The sequence below is a fragment of the Erigeron canadensis genome, chromosome 5, assembly GCF_010389155.1.
Source record: "Erigeron canadensis isolate Cc75 chromosome 5, C_canadensis_v1, whole genome shotgun sequence".
Taxonomy (NCBI): domain Eukaryota; kingdom Viridiplantae; phylum Streptophyta; class Magnoliopsida; order Asterales; family Asteraceae; genus Erigeron; species Erigeron canadensis.
This window is the reverse complement of record NC_057765.1, coordinates 40,767,047-40,787,394: the sequence shown is the minus strand read 5'-3', so window position 1 is coordinate 40,787,394 and position 20,348 is coordinate 40,767,047. Positions and strand designations below refer to the sequence as shown.

At 31.2% G+C, this 20,348-nt stretch overlaps 2 protein-coding genes across 2 annotated transcripts; both read right to left on the bottom strand.

Annotated features, from left to right (window-relative positions):
- Window positions 1-1,604: 1,604 nt before the first annotated feature.
- Window positions 1,605-5,876, bottom strand: LOC122600883 (hsp70-Hsp90 organizing protein 3-like). Its single transcript, XM_043773660.1, has 7 exons — window positions 4,833-5,876; window positions 3,367-3,655; window positions 2,840-2,925; window positions 2,403-2,626; window positions 2,116-2,182; window positions 1,969-2,028; window positions 1,605-1,883 (listed from the first exon to the last, which is right to left on the bottom strand). The coding sequence occupies exons 1-7, from the start codon at window positions 5,754-5,756 to the stop codon at window positions 1,770-1,772; spliced, it is 1,764 nt and encodes a 587-aa protein (XP_043629595.1). The 5' UTR covers window positions 5,757-5,876; the 3' UTR covers window positions 1,605-1,769.
- A 4,688-nt stretch (window positions 5,877-10,564) lies between these two features.
- Window positions 10,565-11,239, bottom strand: LOC122601822. Its single transcript, XM_043774556.1, has one exon. It carries the CDS (start codon window positions 11,237-11,239, stop codon window positions 10,565-10,567), a length of 675 nt encoding a protein of 224 aa, XP_043630491.1.
- Window positions 11,240-20,348: the final 9,109 nt, after the last annotated feature.

Here is a 20,348-nt window from a genome sequence, read left to right as displayed (position 1 = left end):
ATATATAAATAAGGTGTAGGTATCAATCTTGCGAATTAGAAAAGAGTAAACTAAATTGAGGTTTCATGTTGTGCAGGGGGTTTCTCTCGCCTTTGATGGGTTTCTTCATGTGAGTCTTCGGGGAATGAAGATGATCGGGTAGACCAGTGGCCGTTAGTGATCTAAATTTATAACCAATAAGACCATAATTGAAAATTTATTTTAGGGCTTTAGGCCATTCAGTTATTGAGACACATAATTAGGATGCCTTCCAAGGTTAGATGGTCATAGCAGGGAGCATAACTAAACAGTCCACACGTTCAAAAGTTACAACTCCTTTGACAAAGTTCCCTTAACATATCCGACACTTTAATATATGAATCAATCAAATCCTAAGTGTTTTTTTATATTTTTTTAACGACATTCTATTATACTCCTAAATTACTCATTTTCTTGTAAACCAAGACTCTCGAAAAAACCTATTAATCCACCCTCACAATTGTGAGAAGGGGGACTTGAACCCAGGTGAATACTCCAAAGTCAAAGACCTTACCAATAGGCCACGAACCCCATTGGCTCTAAGGGGATGTTTGGTACGATGGAATCATAGAGAATATAAATGTAATAGAGAATAAAAATAATGGGAAAGAAAATAAGTATATGGAAAGAGAATATACTCAGTTGTTTGGTAATAACAGAAAATGAACATAAGAGAAATTAAAAAAAAAATAAACAAAGTTAATTAAAAAAAATATCAAAAAAATTTAAAAAACTTAATAATTTTATACTTTAAGAAATATATATAAATAAGACATAAACTCCATCAATAATAAAAAATAAATAAAAAATAAAAATAAAACCATTTCCATTCTCACCATTCTCTCCAATTTATAGAGAATGGAGAGAATGTAAATCATTCTCACTTCTCTCTTTCTTTTTCTATTCTCTAGTGCAACCAAACTAGAGGAGTGATTCTCATTCCCTTCTCCCATTTCCATTCCACTCTACCAAACACCCCAGTGTTTAAATGTCTAAAATAGATTCTTAAAGTCGGCCATCGAATCCACAAACCTGGGGCCCATTTGAAAGACCTTGAGCAATACATGTATGTCCCAAACAAAGAGTAGTAGTCTGATAGTTCGAGAGTTCAAATATCGACAGCCATTGTACATAATTAACAAAAGATGTCCCTGTCCATGTTCTACTAGTGTTAGTCTGTTAGATAGAATAATCCGAGTGTGCTACTCAAAATAGATCAACAAAACCCGCAGTTTTGGAGTTACATGTAGAAAACAACCAAAGCTTAAACCCATATATATCACTTCTACTGTAAACTTACCCAAATTGATTGCAATTCTCACACTTTGTTCAAGTCCTGACGGTTTAACTGGCTTTTTTCTAGGTAAACATTTTACAAAAGCTAGATGAGTGACAAATAAATGTTATTTTCCTGGTGTACTTTTGATTTCCATCATGTAGTATCCTGAAACTGGTCATGAGGCGATCAATTAAGTCGTCCGTATGATTAAGATTAGGATGTGATTACTTTAAGATTCCGATTAAATAGTACAAAACTAAATAATTATTTGCATACTCTTATCTTATGAAGGATGTTAACAGAAGGATAAAACACAACGAAACCATATTAAAAGAACGGAAATTACGCCAAGTTCACATATCCCTAAAACTTTGATCAGTTTCAATAATGATTCATCAAAAAAGCACACCCAATTAACGTGTTCTTATCAAATGACATCCATGCAAAAAGGAGCTAGGTTTTATGAAAAGCATCATCTCATCTGCACAATCCCAGCACTGATCAGCTTCTGAATCTTGTTCATCACGGAAGGATTCTTCATATGATCCTGTGCAGCCTTCGGGTTCTCTTGAAGATCCTTCAACACCTGTCCATCAAACGCACACACGTCACCACCAATTCAAGCAAATACATATCAGACAACGTTAACAGCACATGTTAAGAAAACGTACTTGTGCCATAACAGGATCCGTGAGAATGTTCTGGATTTCTGGATCTTGCATAGCCTTCGCCTGTAAACAAAAGAGAGATTCATCTTAAGCTCACATCTCCACCGCCATTACCAAATTAGTATTTAGTAAAGCACATAGATGTCAAACCTGTCTCTCCTTAAGCTCATCTGGTGTCAAATCTCCACGGCTGGCTCGGTTAATTTGTTGCACGCAACTGAAGATAACAAGCACACAAATAAATATACGAGCAAACTAAAATTGTCCATTTAGACACTTCCAACTTATCTAATGTACAATAATTGAATCGCCATTTTAGTAGTGTACAATAACAGATTATCAAAGTTCATTATAGTAATTTGGCTTTTGTAGTAATGTACAATAACAAAATCGCCAATTTTAAAGGTTAACCATGTGAAAAAAAATTAAGATATTACCTCCTCACACCCTCAAGCAACTCCGGATTTTGGGGATCATGCTTCAAGCCCTCTTGATATGTCTCTAAAGCCTTGTCAAACTCTTTCATGAAAAACTGGATTGCACCTTTCCTGGTGTACCCCTTTGAGAATTTTGGATCAATCTCTATGCACTTCTCTGCATCTTTCAATCCTTCAGGCATTGCCCCAAGTTTTGTGTAGCAAGCAGCTCTGTTACTGTATGCCTATAAAAATAAATTGTGATGATTGCAATTAGTATAGCAAAAAATTATTCCACACATAAGGTTGATTTTATGCCACAAGATATTGCTTCATTAATTTTTTCCGGGCACTTGAACAGAAATTTGACAACACACTACGCCACAGGTCTCGAAAGAATAAATTTACCATGCGAGTACACAGACCAGACAATGTATAAAAGAAAAAGAAAATGCTACCTTTGCATCCTTGGGGTTTCTTCTCAATGCTTCTGTGTAGTGCCTGATAGCATCTGGATATTTCTGCTCTTTGAAGCACTCATTCCCTGCAGTAAATTTGTAATTTAATCATCACAATCATTAAAAAATACAAAGAAGAGATGCATAAGAAAACCATGAATTAGAAATAACTGAAGGCATCAACGTCGTAGGTTGGCAATTTTAGTAAGGTTCAGGTCAAATCTGACCATTTTTTGTACATATCGTACAGGGCTGCTCAGATGGCGTTGACCTACAAACACTTCTAATGCAGCTTCTCAACCAATTTCTACGTTCAATATGATTACTTTTTAATAATTAATCACGTGGTTCAGTAATTGCATGTATTTAACTATTAAAAATATGCATCTAATGACTTCCCAACCAATATGCCACATCCTGATTTATCTGGTTAATATTGCCACTTAAATTGTACATATAGAGAAAATAACCCAACAATAGCTTACTATATGGTGTAAAATAGCCATCACTAAAAATAACAAGCTAACCTTTTTCACGCTCCTTCTCAGCAAGTTCAGGGTCATAGTATTCTTGTTGTTCCAGCTCCTTCTTTGCTCTCTCTGCATCATTCAGCTTCTTTAGAGTATCTGGGTTGCGATGCTCAGTAAGAGCTTTTTGGAAAGTCTCAATTGCAGGGTCATAGTCTTTTGATGTTTTAGCCATCTTAACCAAAGCAGTTCCCTTTCTTGTCAAAGCCCTTGCAACCATCTTATAGTCAGAACGAAGCTCCCTTCCTCTCTCCACAGCTTTTTCACAATCTTTGATGCATTCATCAAACTGCATATAGCAAATGATAGTCATTTACACAATACTAAATAGTGAAATCAAGTTTTGAGCATTAAAAAAAAAACATGTTTTCTATCACCAATCGCTGTTGGAAACATATGCAGGTAATGCATAAGATGTACATCTCAAAAAGCATGAACCATGAAATAGAGATGCCCATTATAATGTCAAAAAGTACGGAACAAAAAATAGCAGACATGATGTAATGTATCAAACCAACAAAACCAAACACGCAAACAATTCTTATTAACACTGTCAATGATGATATCCACTATGATCTGTGATTTGAACCTTCAGAAGAAACATACAGAAACATTTAGGTATAAAAAGTCACATCAGGTTTCGACACTAGTCACCTAATAATGCAGGCAAAACAAAAACATCTATTTAATATATGCAATTTAGTTTTATGCACAAACTCCCTGGAACTAACAACAATTCTAAAATCAAATAGGCACAACTTAGTGCAGATCAACAATAGGTATAACATGCAACAGAAAGAGCACAAGCAAGCCAAAACCAAGTAAGCAACAAACATGTTATGGAATTGCTAAGACTCACTATGGCACCAAAAAGATGGAAAACTGGAAAAGTAGCTTCTTATAACCTACAACAAACAAATAGCATGCACAAAGAGCCATCAAATCTTATAACCAAAATAAACCGTAAGATTACTCAGCACTCAGCAGGGCTGAATATCATACAAAAGACTGTCAACATACTTAGGACTGCATCACACACAAACATTAGAACAAATAATACGTTCTTAAAAGACTAAAGTTGCAACCTTTTAACTACAAAACTTAAAACCTGACAATAATCTCCTCAAACAATAAGGCATATTTATATACTTTCCCATAAGTACACCCAACAAAGTACACTTTAGTTCAATAAAATTGAGACTATCCTACAAACAATCAAAACTACACACTAGACATCCCTAACATTCAAAGTTGCAAACGTTAGCTTTCACATTCAAAAAATTAATCACCAAAGTCCACATTCAACTATATGCAGAGCATTCGAATTAGTACTAAACTACAAAAGAAGCAAATATGGCACAATATACTAGCTACATGTTGATATATATATATATATATATATATATACATAGATAGATACATTCAAAAGCTCAAAACTTCAACTTAAATTGACAAAAAGCTCATACCTTTCCCATCTCCAAATACACCGCAGCCCTATTCGTAAGAAACGAAATATCCGTATCATCCAATTCAACCGCTTTCGTGTAACACTCAATCGCAGTATCGAAATCCTTCTTCTTATAAGCAGCATTCCCCTTTTCCTTCTCTTTCTGCGCATTCGCTTTCTTTTCTTTCAATTCCCTCTCATCATCATCCATTGGCTCAGGTTCGGGTTCAACTTCTGCCTCTCTTTTCTTCTCCTTAACCGTCTCGGCTTCATCTGCAGGCCTTTTTCGCTCTTTCGGTGGCGAATCAGGCATCTCCACGTCATCAGAATCATTCCCACCTGGCCCTTTTGACATCTTAACATTCAACAAAACACTCAATGCCTGCATTACCCTCTGATCCTGCAAATACATATTCAAATTATTCGGGTTTCGTTGTAAATCCTTCATCATCGCCACGAAATCCGGCATCTGCATAAACAACCTCGTAGCCGGGTCAGCAGTCAACTTAGCCCACATATCCGACCCAAAAGCTTCCCCAAACAAATTCCCCATTCCGGGTTGACTCGACCCGGGTCGACCCGACGACGAAAGTTTCGCACTTTCCGCATCTTTAAGCCCAGATTTCAATGTTTCATTACTTGGGTCAACTTCTAAACCTTTTTTATACGCGGAAACGGCTTCATCGTACTGTTTGAGACCGTGGTGAGCCGCGCCGAGCCGAGAGTAGCCTTTAGACCAATCGGGTTTCAGATCGACGGTTTTCTTGGCATCTGACAAGGCTTCTGAATATTGGTTTAAAGAAGCGTAAGCGGCTGAGCGATTTGAATAAAGCACGTGGTTTGTTGGGGCGAGATTGATGGCGTCAGTGAAGTGATTGATGGCGTCAGTGAACTTTCCGGCTGAGAAAGCTGCGTTGCCTTTAGCTTTTGCTTCGTCTGCCATCGGAAAAGATTGTTTGTGTTTTTGTGTGTTTTTGAGATTCGATGATTTTGGGGGATTATTATTCTGGAATATATATATAGATAGATACAGAAAGAAGGAAGGGGATTAGGGTTTATATATGAAAAGTAAACGAGAGAGTTCGTTTTGTAAGCTTCTGGAGGCTTCTGGCCGCTTATTAAAAAAAAAAAAGTATAATAGCAAAAATAAGAATAATGATAATGTAGTGAAGTAAATAAAGAATGTTGCAAGTAATGTTAGTTTTGCTGTTAAAAATAATAATAATAATGTTAGTTTGAGTTTTTTTCTAAAATAGTATAGTGACTAAAATTATTTATTAAATTAGTATAATTTTAAAAATATTTATCATTTTAGTATAAAATTTTATTTTTATTATTATATATGTTCATTTAAAAATAATAATAAATAAATTGTAATTAGCTATGTATAGACTAGGAAACAAACTCATAAACACTAATCGCTCTTCAGTTCTCAAAACCATAATTTGTCATCTTTAAGATCTAGTAAAATTTTATAAAGAAAGATCATTCGTTCAGTACCGATCTCTTGTATAAATCTAATCATTCATGTATCAATACATCTATTTTTAAAACAAAACAAGGCAATGAAAAGGAAGTAAATTGTAAATGTCACTAGACTTTAATTTCAATAACAAACTTTGTTAAAACCAAGAATATAACATGCATGATAGACCTCTCATCAACCAAATGAATACAAATATGGTTTACAGATAGCGTGGACTTCAGCTTTACAAATGAGATTCACAACCAGGGGACCAAATTCACAATTTAACGGTGACATCCGACAAGCGGCATAATAAGATGATTATGCCATCGTTGATTATTAAATAAACTCTGGAACCAAACAAGTTCGCTCAAGCTAAAAATTGATAGGGTGTTTGATTTCCTAAGCAAATAATGTATCATTATTGTGTATGCATATTTCATGATTTTATTGTCGATTTGGGTTATATGAATTGGAGATAATTAGTGTTCTGAGTTTATTGGTCTATCCATTGCTTTTGATTTTTCTTTTTAGCTTTTAAATTTAACAAATATAATGTTAAAAATAAAGTTTATACTAAAATGGTAAATATTTTTGAAACTATACTAATTTAGTAAATAATTTTAGTCATTACACTATTTTGGAAAAAAAAACTCATGTTAGTTTATTTATATACTCATCTATTTATTTTTTATTTATGAATTATTTAAATGTTTAGTAATTATCGATGTTCCAAAAAAAAAAAGTTTAATAATTATCACATTTTTTATGTTTTTTTCTTTTTCTTTTTAACAGTAAAAAATTCAATAAATTAATTGTTATTATTAGAAAAATGTCAAATGAATCCCTTATAGTTGCATTTAACACGCATTAAAATGTTGTATTTTTTTCATATTAAAAGCCTACTATTTAAATTTTATGCAAAACGTATAATTATTTAATGCACTTTAACAAAAAACTCTTAGAGTTTCATTTAGCATAACCCTTATCACTATGGATTTAATAAAAAAAATTTTTTTTATCATTTATAAGCATGTTACAAAACAATACTAGCCAACTAGCAATAGTCGATAACTTCTTCTTGACTTTTAGAGCAAAAACAAAACTACAAGAGAGATAATTTTGTAGGGATTAGTACGTTAGAATGTAAGCAATTTTATACAGATTGTCATAGTATGTATCAAACTTTACTCATGTGGATTGTATGTAATGAAGTTTCAAATCATATGCAATGTATGTACTCGCATATATGTGACAACCATATAGGTTGCCACTTGTAAGTTTTTTTATAGGTCGGATACATAAAATACACGGTATTTGAAAGTTTATTACATACAATGCACATGATCTAAGTTTGATACACACTATGACAATTCGTGTAAAGTTGTTTACATTCTAGAACACTAATCCCATTTTTTTTATTATGTTACAACCCATTTTTGAATATCGCAAGATTCATGATTGATTAGTAAAATAAAAATAAAAGTATGTTGTGTGGCATGTTGTAAACTTTTTTCAATTGAGGATGAAAAGTTGAAGAAATTTACAATCTCCTACCTTGGAGTAGCTATGGGGTGTGGAATGTTATGATTGATTAGTAAAATAAAAATAATATTATGTTGTGTGGCATGTTATGTTTGTTATGTAAACTTCTTTCATTTGAGGATGAAGAGCTAAAGAAATTTACAATCTACTAACAAAGTTGGAGTAGTTCTTTCTCTAGTTTGATAATTTCAAATATCAGAACGTAAAAAGACGAATGTTGCTTTTATTGTCGGGGTAATATTATTGTGGTTGGTGGTGCTGGTATAATAAAAGAGATCTATGAGTATATTATTAATTAAAGGTTATAAAATTAAACATAACACATAATGCATAAAAAACTATAATGGTGAAGAATTTTTTTTTAACTAGAATCCTTTTTGTGGATTTGTGGCACTTGATAATAACTTTAGATTTTAAGTTTGAGTTCAATTCAAAATATTTAAATTTTATGTATATATTTTATATTTTTAATCAAACCAATGAGGGTGGTGAGAAGCACAAGAAAACCATAGATTAAGATCTTTAAGTTTAAAATAAACATAACATGTCATATTGAAATTACTTTCAAACAAAATTAAGTAAAATAACACCAAATGTTGTTTAAGTTAAAATGTGGATAACTTTACCCTTTATCTAATATAGAGAGGATACTCTTGATTTTACGTAAGGTACAAAAATACATTCGGGGTTGCAAGAAATAAGGATCATTTCTTAACTTCGGTAAAGGTTGTTAATTATTAACCATTTTACATTTTTTTGGTTATTAATTTAAAATTAAATAATTAATAAATTACAAAAGTATAAACGCTTGATAGAGGCCCACATCTTGGCATTTTGTGAACGACTCAGTTGACTTTGAGTCTTTGAGTTTTTAGTCCAAATTTTCAAATACAAAAGAGCCCATTAAAACTATTTTTTTACTTGGGCCCAAATTTTGATTTGAAAACCAAAATTTAATTAGTTGTTTGTCTCTAAATCTTTGATCGTTTCTTTCCTTCTTGTGTGCAACTTATCATCAAGTTTACCTAATTATAAAACGAATACTCTTACTGATACTTCCTGTGGTGACGACTAGTTTAAAAGAACAAGAACATTTCAGGCAATGACATATATGAACAAGACTATCATTTATGGAGTAATGCCTATTTGTTTAAGTTTTGTTTAAATTACATTGATTTTGACTAGAAAACTTATAAAATTCAGTTTCAATTGCATTACATTACAAACCTATCATTTATAGCCTTTTGTTTTAAATTACAAAACTATCATAATTTTTTTTTGAAGTTAAGGCTTATGTTTGTTATTAAAAAGATAAGTACTTATGATAAAAATGAAGAAATTCGTCCCTTATTTGGAAGGAAGATGCATATGTCATTTGCCTATGGGAACAAAGTGAAAGATCTATAAGAGATATATACAAGTCCTTTGACTTTTAGATCTTCGTAGTTGCAAACAGAGAGATTTGATCAAATCACAATGAAATTGGTGGGAGAGTCAAATGTCACCTTTTTTCTTCAAAATTTTATTTGCATTTGTAAGATGGCCCTTAATTTCTCTTCAAACTTTTTTATATAATCATCACATCATATATTCTAGTAAGCGCGCAGATAGCAACACATATATACAGACTCAAATTATATACTCATAAAAGATCTCTACCAATACTGTATATGGTTTGTAGAATATGAAACCACAGGCATATGTAAACAGTGAGTGCACTTTAATTCTTCTTTCAATGTCAATCGTCACTTCATGACAATAAACTACGAAAGCCAGTTAGCCAGGCATCGAGTAATAATATCTCAAAAAATGATTAAAATTAATATATAACATTAAATTTTCGATCATATAATGAAGCATAATAAAACATCCAAATCCAAAAGTTAAGTAATTAAGAAAGCTTAACATAGTGTTCATATAACGAACGAATACTTGAAGACATCAAATAGAAAACTTTGTTTCTCATATTTTCTTAGCAATATGTTTCAACTAACTACCATTGAAAACAACGAGATATATAAAGTTCTCCAAGAAGAACTTTGAATTCGAAAAACGATGAGCTTTTTGACTGAGAAAAATATATCATTAATCATATCGATGATCAAACAGGTTGACTAACATGTGTATTTGTAAGAATCGTTGTAGCAAACGTACACACGTTATATGTACATTTCTACAATCAAAATATACTCTTAATGAATTAAATTATAACAACTATCCATTAACTTCCAAAATAACTACTCTTAATGAATTAAATTATAACTATTCATTAATTAACTTCCAAAGTAACTACCCATCTCAGGATCTAGTCTAGTATAATGAGTATATAAATAATAATCAACCACAACTCCACAAGTGCAAATTATGGTAGAACAGAAACACAATTACTCCATTAAAAGGATTTGCGTGAAAGTAACAATACAACCACGCTATATATTGCTATAGATCGAGTATAGCCATATATATGTTAATCAGCTAGCTGTGACATGCACTGCCAATTATAGATATCAACATGTAATTAATTAACACCCCAACAAATTAATGTCGAAAAGAAACTAGTAGTTCTCAATAAGACCAAGATAAAAGTCGCAATACATGAGTAAATTAAATAGCTAGATAGGTAGTGCCATAACGAACTAGAATTAAGATCAAATTAAGTAGTCTTCATAAAGCTAGGATAGAATTATTAAAACTAATTTTGAATGTTTTTCTACGAGTATAAACAATAGCGAGCTTAATCATTAACCTATAAATATAGTCCCAAGGTTGTCACATATAGGAGTTGGAAAGTCTGGGCGTTTTGAATACCAGTCGAGTTCGTGAGAGCAATAAGTTTGAAGCAATCTTCGGTAATCCGTTAAGATTTTATGTTCAATGAACACGCGTGCAACAGTTCTGGATGGATATTTCTCTTCAAACTCATCTTGTGATGTCACATAAAACACGATTCCATATTCCTTCGTTGTCATCGGTAACTTATAATCTCCGGACACTTTTATTTCATATGGTGTGGTTGTGGGGTCGGGCGAGATGCAAAAAAAAGGAAGTATTACGATTATAGCACCCAAAATAAATAACACGCCTGTGAGGTGTGACGAGTCGCCGTTGGAATCCCAATCAGCTATGAATGCATGTAGGAACCTTGAGGGCCTATGACTCAGACAGTTGAATGCGTCGTTCACTTTTTTAAGTGCTTCCTCGGCGCCGGGTGCTTTGTTTTTGTGTGGATCGAGCTTTTTAGATAAATTCGTATACGCATTCTTGATCTTTTTCGTGGAACTCCACCCCGGCCATGGCAGACCCAAAACCTGAAAATAGTTGGAGCTGTCTCTAACTTTCGAGACAAGCTTAACATCCTCTGATGTACAATTACTATTTCGCCTTACTACTTCTACATCGATCCTGCACTCCTCCATATGTTTAGCCCTAAATTAAGTATCTTATGTTTTTATAACATATATATGGAAAGTAATAACTACAGAATTTGTTGATTGAAGGACGATCGATCTACGAATTGAATAGAGTAGAATAATAATTTGTGTTTGATTTTTTAATTTATGTATGTAGATCGACGGTCTATATATAGAGAAAAGATAGAGGAAAAGAATAATTTACATATCAATCGATTTATTATAGTCCTAACAAAACACAAATTAGAATTAGAAAACGTACAGTATTAACATACAATTTTAATTATTCGAATTTGAATTGAATTAGGATATCTATCTAGCTAGTCGAATTCAATTTACTCCGTATTTATTTCTTTAATAATAATTACACCTAATACCCAATGTACGGTGACTATATTATCTTCTCCTTATTTACTAATGTTCATGTCCGTCCAATGAACGGGTAGTCTCAAAATATATTAATTAAAGCTAAAAAATTTGTAATTCAAATACATTAAATAGTCACTTCATCGGTCAAAATACTTTCAAAATTTCCCGCCAATTCACCATTGACCGAGCCATGTATGGTAGTGCCCTATAAATAGCAAAAAAAAAAAATATGGAAAAAACTGATAAGTTCTCTTAGTGTGTTTCAATGTATTTAATCCAATTTTAAAAAATAAACCCCACACAAATTAACCATAAAAATCGAATTAACATCTTTGCATATAGATCCGAAAATGTAGCATTTTCCCCTGATAAAATAACAACAGCTAAAAAATTACACCATTAATGATCTAGTTTCAAAACAGATTCAAAATAATCATAGTCGATATATTAAAATAATCATATTCTTACTCATTGCAAAATTCGACTTTTTATCTAAAAGCTTATAGAAAGCTATAATCGTAAATCTTAAGTATACAATATTAATGAACTACTTTCAAAACAATATCAAAATAATTAAAGTCAATATATTAAAGTAATCAGAAACCTACTCATAGCAAATTTAGACTTTATATCTAAAATGTTATCAAAAGGTATAATCGTAAATCCTAATAGTTAATATAGGTTACAAATAAAAAATTTAATATATAATATTTAGATTAGTTAAGTCATATATCACAACTTAATCAAGACGAAAGTTAAAAAAGAAACATACGAAAATTAACTCCATATAAATATTGATTCCAGACTACCGCTTTTTTTCAACTTTAGTTAAATAAAAAAATTTACAGCTTCTTATATTTTAAAAGTGTAAACTATATAATTTAAAAAATACATATCAAATCATCAACAAATACCATCTCGAACGTTTTGATTTTCTTCGACTTGTTCTACTCCGAAACAGTCCATACATACACAACACGGAGTAGTAAATGATGGTTAATATGTATTGGCTTAAGATCTTCAAGATGAACTAATGTGGTCATATTTTTTGTTGTTGAAGAAAAAGCCATAAAGACTTATAATGGACAACAAACTAAATCAAAAGAAATAATAATAACAATAAAATAAGAATTCAATGTTAAAAAATAATAATGGTTAATTATGTGAAAAGTATATAAAAAGAAAAACCATTTTGTAGTTGAGCGTAACTTTTTTTGTTTGTTGTCGTACGTGAGTTATATTATAGATCACCAATAAAACCAAAAAGTGTAAATTAATTATTTTTAAATTGGGTGTAATTGTAAATTGGTGATGAAAAATCAGAAAGTGTAAATTAATTATTTTTAAGTGTAAAGTGGTGATGAAAAACCAAAAAGTATAATTAATTATTTATAAATTGGGTTAAAGTGTAAATTGGTGATAGAAAATTAAAAGGTGTAAGTTAATTATTTTTAAATTGAGTTAAAAAGTGTAAATTGGTGTTGGAAAACCAAAAAGTGTAAATTAATTGTTTTAGATTGGGTTAAAGTGTAAATTGGTGATGAAAAACCAAAAAGTGTAAATTAATTTAGATTAATATTAAAAAATTAGGGAATTAATAAGGATGAAGAATTAGGCTAAAAAGGAAAGATAAAGGGTGATAAGTGTACCCCTAATCCTCTCTTTTAATTATTTTATAGATATTCCACAATTCAAACTATGGTTCACCGTAGTGCCTAGATTTACTACTTATTATCTTTGCATACTTAAGCAACAACTTTGTCCCGTAATCTTTGTCCACTTTTTATTTTCATTCATTTGTTTATTTTGAGTCAATATTTAAGCTACCAAGGGGTTTTGCCAATAAAGTCCTCAGATTCTATTGTGAATGACTTACTATTATCTTTGCATTTGAATTTTAATGACTGGGTTTTATAAAGCATTGTCATCAATGACCAACAAAGCACCCAGCGCCAAGGAGGCACTAATTAAAAAGGTGAACGAGGCATTCGAGTGTTTGAGTTATAGCCAGGCCCTCAAGGATACTACATGCACTCATAGCTAATTTACCAAAGTTATGTTAGCACCGATCACTAATTTGTCCAACAGTTATGAAGAAAAGAAAACGTGTTGTATCAATTTTATTTTTATTATTTCAACGGCGGTTTTTATTAAGCATAAGGAACACAGCTATTACATTAACATATTTACATGGTAGGATTACAAGTCCAGATTTACCAGTCAACAAAATAGGAGCCCAAATAAATAGAGCATAAGAGTTTGCTTGATGGGCTTGTTATGTGAAAAACTAACACACGCAACCTTCCAAGGAACCCAACCCCAATAATGTATATGATCATGATATCAAAGATTCTTGTGTAGTTGAATGGAAATCTATTTAAAACAAAATTTAAATATTTCATAATAGGAAGTAAAAAATAGAAAATTACAGATCGAGAAATTAAAAAATAAAAAAAAAAATACATATGACATCCCACTTGACCGGATTGGTAAAATATAAAGTAACACTCCAGTGTGAACAATCTTAAAATAAGAACGGTGACAACACTTAAAAAACATCATTTTGATACATTAAAAGTCCATAAAACTAACATAGTGCTTAACTAATTATCATTATTTAAGTGTATAACAACACATTGACATATCAAAATCAAGAAAATCATGTTTTTTGTTTTGTGCATCCATCTTGGATGCATATTCTTCAAAATAATGCATCCACCAAAAAACGTGATTTTTTTGATTTTGACGGATCAATGTGTTGTTAAACACTTAAATAATGATAATTAGTTAAACATTATGTTAGTTTTATGGACTTTTAATGCATCAAATTGATGTTTTTTAAGTGTTCTCACCGTTCTTATTTTAAAACTGTTCTTATTTGATTGTCCCCCTAAATATATATATATATATATATATATATATATATATATATTATGGTTTTAGGTAAAATAAAACAAGTATTAAAGTAAAACATGTAAAACAATAAATTTTCCTATTCTAGAAATCACCGTGCATCATGAAAATCATCGTACATCAATATATATGTGAATCTCCGTGTATCAATTTTATCATGATCTAAGGGCCAAGATCTTGTCTTATTTGTTTTACTTTAATACCTGTTTTATAATAACTAACCCCTATATATATATTATATATATATATATATATATATATATAGGAGAGACATCAAATAAGAAGATGTCTTAAAGAGAGAAAGGAAAGAAGGTCTTATGAACCAATCAGAACGCGACATGTGGATTTAAAAAAAAAACGCAGTGACATTTTTTTTAAATAAATCAAACTTTTGTATCTATTGATGTACCAAAGTGTGCTTTACTATCTATATATTGGTCACAAAGACTAGAATTTTCGCAAACAAATGGTCAATGGTCTCTGGTCTTTCACAACTGAATTGTCCCATTACATCTCTGTATTTCGTATGAGCTTTGATTGTGTCCATGGTGTCTATGTTTCTTCTTATCTGTTTGACAAATTGTTTACCTTTTAAATCATTTGTTCATGTATCCAAGTTTTGACAAATCTCAATAGTCGACTTGCCTCATTTGCGAGTTGAGAAATTTTCATTTATTAATTTGTTTGCAGGTTTTTAGATAAGGCATAAGCATAATGGAAGCAACTTGGACTACAACCTATTAATGAGTGTTTTAATTTAGTTATGTCTTCTTGGTTACATCAAGTTATATGAATGTTGAAGCTCCTCGAGCTTGAATGCTATATTAATGTTTAAGTTTGTATTATTTTTATAATTTTATGTTTTAAAAGAACTTTTTAGTATAGCAAGTGTTCTGTCCTTATTTCTAAAAAACATACTTATTTCTATTATCTCATTAAATGACCATAGCTATAAACTCTTTTAATACTTTTTTCACATAAAAAGGAAATACTATATAGTCTTTTCAAGTATATGTTGTCATACTTTCATATAAATATTTTCTGTTTTACGCATCTCTCATTTATTTTATTTATTATCTGTTAATGGTTTTAGTTCATCAGATTGAGTTCCAAATACTTTATTTTTTCCTATCACAAAAGCAGTTTTACAAGTTGTATACAATCATTCAAAATAATAAACCTTTAAGCTAAACCAAGTTCTCTTTAATGCTCTTAATTATATTTTATACGATTTACTTGTATAAAGTGCCTATTCACAATAGACAGATGACTAATGACATTGTCTTCTGAATTTTATAAAATGTCTATCAATAGTCATGTTTTTACATGAACCTAATCAAATTTAATGATTAAACGGTAACGTAAACAAACATGTAACTAATGAAGTTGCTTTTATACGTAGCCATATGAAATTTGTAGCGTCAAAATTATTTTATACGAAGGTCTATTGTGACATCTGTCACCAAAACTGGTAATTTATTATAGTCTCTAACTTACATTCCAAATTTCTTGACTAGTCAATATGCCTATATAGTATAACAAGCATAGAAATGTGGTGATCATTTCCAATATGGGATTTCTATTACTTGAATTTCAATAGTTTAGGATTGAGATATTTGATCTTCCTAAATGTAGATGACTATAACTATCCCCGTAATTTCTAGACTTGTAGTTGTTAGTCATATTTATTTCTAGACATTGATAAATTAGTATACGCTATTTAGTGGTGAACGAAATCAATAATTATAAAAATAATATATAATTAGTATAAATAGTAAGATGGTAATAGTAATAGTAAAATATCATATGTTTAGTAAAAAAATTTAGTCATATATATATTACAACAATTTATGGTGAGCAAGGAATTTTAATTCCATTAGAATTCTTATGATGCATTAAGTCTAATCATAAACTAACTAAAACACTTATCACATATATATATATATATATATATATATATATAATAACTATACCCTAAACAAAAAAAAATAAATATAAAAACTCTTTGATTTCTCCTGCCGTCGAACAACACCAACAAAGCTCCATCACAAAACACAAAAGAATCTTGATCACTTTGTCAAAGAATTTTGGTGAGTTTAAATCATTTGCATTATTATTATAAAGATCTCCTATATAAGTTTATAGTTAAGATTCTTATAGTATTATATTTTATATTTGTCAAGGTATCTAAGGAGAGATCATCAATCTTGGGGTAAAATCATTTGTCTTCTCTTTTTATATATATTAGTCTTTATATATATATATATATAAGCATATCTTTTTATTTATTAATTTTTATTTATAAGTAACCTATTTGATGAATATATATTATGGCAAATTTATAATAATGAATGAAAGGGTTTTTTTTAGGGTTAAATCAAAAGCTTGAAGTATAAATCATATTAATGTTAAAAGTTTAAGTATTTAATGAAGCATAATAATTAATGTAATAAAAGAAATCCAATTATGAAGGCATGAAAATCATAATAACAGATTTAATTAGGTGTTGGAAAGATTTGAAAGTTTATATATAAATATTAGTTGTAGTAGTCTTTAAAACAGTAAGTTTGGGTTATTTCAGAATCTGGACAGATTCGTTTTGTTAACTTTGAAAGGTCGTATCTTGGTCATGGGAGATGGTTAAGTCACGTTTTTGGTGTCTAAAATTAAGTTCAGGAATTCTACTTTCTGGTGGAAGCGGTTTTGTGTCAAAATATGAAGTTTAAGGTTGTCAAACGAATTTTATAACAAAACTGCGCAAAGCTGAGTTTTCCGAACAGATTTTGGTCGACTTCAAATAGTCATATCTTGGTCGATTTTATGAACTGGACAACTATTTTTCTCCAGAAACATTTTTGAGATGTTAAGATTGTACAGGAAAAAAATTGGATTTTTTTGAATCTTCAAAGGCCCTTAACTTTTATAAAACTTTTCTGTTCGCGAACAGTGATTTTTCTGACTAGTCTGTAATCATTGAATTTTTAAAAATAGTTAACGTGCCAAATAAATTATGTAAAAATTCATGTAAGTTAAGATTTGGAATCTAAGGTAACAGTAGTTAAGATTTGGAATCTTGAATCATTCGTTTCATCCTAATAAAAAATAGATAAAGTTACCAAAAATTTCAGTTTATATAAACTTGTAGAATTTAATCTTAAATCAGTAAAACAAATATTATATATTAAGTTATGTGACTTGTAACTTAATAATATATGATAAATCAGTTGTGAATATTTTGAAAGTAGCCATATGTGTATTTCATCAAATACGGGTTACAATGGACGGTTCTTGACCATGTCCATAATTGTAACTTGTTCATATTTATATGTTGTGTAGATTCTAGCGACCTTGTTGGATTGCATAAGTACTTGCTTGGTGAGGTGAGTTTCGTGGTCCCTTTTTATTTTATTTATTTTGGGGAAAATGATGCTCAAAACACTTTTCATTTCTTTACTAGTTGTGCCAAAACTTGTTTGTTTTCTTGGACAAATACGTGTAATTATGAAATGTGTATGCTAGCTTGTTTGTGTTGATTCTATGATGCAATAGATGTCTGTTGATATCTATTGAAGACTATTTGAAATCTATCGACCAACTTTATACTCCAGCTGGTAGTTGTTGGTATTACAGTGTGTGATTGAGTTGTTGGCAGGAGTGATGGGGATTGTGTTGTTGGATAACTATGATGGCATTGATCAATATTTGGATTGCATACAGGCTGCTACATGTTTATATTTACATTATTGTCCAAACTTGATATATCATGCACAGCAAACTCATTTGTATTCCTTTAAACCTACGAACTCACCAACATTATGTTGACATTTTCGAGCATTCATTTTCAGGTAATAACAATGTTTAAGAAGATTGAGCTTATGGACTTTAGGAAGACCAATAAAGAGATCCTTCATGGACTCCTAGATTGCATGTGAAACATTGAACGCTATTTGCAATTATTACTTCTTTGCTATTTGAGGCGTGTTGCCTAGACTTTCTGTTTGTTGGAATTTACATTTATTTGAATTTCATTTAGTATGACTCTATTATAAAGTCCATGTGCCATTGCTATATCTTTTCGTCATATCCTACGATTCCGCCTAAGGTGGGGTGTGACATCTATCGCTTGTCCGTGTTTCTATACGGGTCTAAAACATGGTGATTAGAAACAACAGCCATTTAATACTTTTTCGTCTTGATCGTTGGATCATACAACAAACTCCTTAAGTTAATACATAACTTTTAAAACTATACACTTAACAAGTTAACTCTTAATTACTCTAGCTTGACTAATAAAAATTAGGATGTTATAGTTAAACTGATGCACGAAGATTCACGAATTAATTGATACATTATGATTTTCATGATGCACGGTGATTTTCAGAAAAGAAAAATCCAGATATTGTTTTATCTGTTTTACTTTAATACTTGTAGGCACCTAAGCTTGGGTGTAAAACCCCTCACATACCAATTTTTACTATATATATTGACAGTCCACGATTTGCACAACTTGTATATTAATTAAACTAGGCAAGAATGTAAATAAGTAAATAAACAAGAACAATAAACAAGTTCAAAGGTAATAAGATCTATGCAAGTATAATCATATGATTCATTCACTAAACGAAGAATACATGGTTGATTACAAACACTTTGACTTATAAGAAATACAAATGAACTAGATAAATTGCTAAGTCTAGACACACTAAAAACTTGAACAATTTTACAGAGAAAATATTAAGTGACACACACTTTCAAGGTGACAAACACACTTGTAACTATGCGGCTGTGTTGCCTTTTATAGAGAAGGATTAGGGCAACACAACCTTCTATGATGGTGACTTGATGGTGGTTGTCGAAATTCCATTAGCTCATCGTACTAGAGACATGTGCCATTGTCTTCTTTACCAAATCGGGTATGAAAGAGAAACCCTTGCTTTGGTTCCAATATGTACTTTTGCCAAACATGGCAAATTACAGTTGGTTAACCACCATGTGACTTCTTGTCTTCTTTTGATTTGAATTCTTCCCGCCATGACTAACATGTTGGAGTATTCAACAATCTGAACGTCACTTCACCTGCTGAGGACTTTCTGAAGACTCGCTGACGACACACGTCAGCGAGCAAGTCTTCTTCAGCGAATCCCAGACTTAACAATCTCCCCCTATTTGCTGAGGAGACTTGCTGAATGAAAAGTACTTAAGACATACAATGAGGAAGGAGAAAATTTCTTTATTTCATAATAAACATGTTACATAATAGTTACAAGCTAAATATTGTAAGTCCCTCGGGTCTTCTACTCTTATCGAACCGAGATCGACTTAAGGATATGTCAAGGTGCGGAAATTCCTCGAGATAACCCACGGTTTATGTATCTTCCTTATAGATGATATATATAACACTATATATATATATATCTTTTACGTGATAATAAACACTCCGGGAACGGCTCTCCGGATGCACCTTATGTAACACCCCGACAGCGGCGGAAAACTCGGGATGTAAGATAAAGCACATGCGCACATGGATGTTACATAGGAAACTAAATGAGTGCATACATTAAGCATAAATAGTCGATTTCATAAACCAAGCAAGCAAAGTAGAAGTCATCGCACACAAGTTCAACAAGTATGGTCAAATCAAGTACGATAAATTCCCACGCAGGGGAAACGATTAGGCATATTGCCATCAAGCATAAACAAGAGCATGCAAACTTCAAAACCTAGCCTGCAGTCTGCTAAAAGTCCCATGCTATCAATCCTAGCCACGATTAGCTTGAATACCTGAAAGGAATACTTAAACGTGTCAACACAAAGGTTGGTGAGTTCGTAGGTT

Coding starts and splice junctions, on each gene's coding strand:
- LOC122600883 (XM_043773660.1), bottom strand. CDS start 5,756: ATGGCAGACGAAGCAAAAGCTAAAGGCAACGCAGCTTTCTCAGCCGGA. Junction 2,926..3,366: donor TGAGAAGGAGCGTGAAAAAG/GTTAGCTTGTTA, acceptor AATTTACTGCAG/GGAATGAGTGCTTCAAAGAG. Junction 1,884..1,968: donor CGGATCCTGTTATGGCACAA/GTACGTTTTCTT, acceptor TTTGATGGACAG/GTGTTGAAGGATCTTCAAGA.
- LOC122601822 (XM_043774556.1), bottom strand. CDS start 11,239: ATGGAGGAGTGCAGGATCGATGTAGAAGTAGTAAGGCGAAATAGTAAT.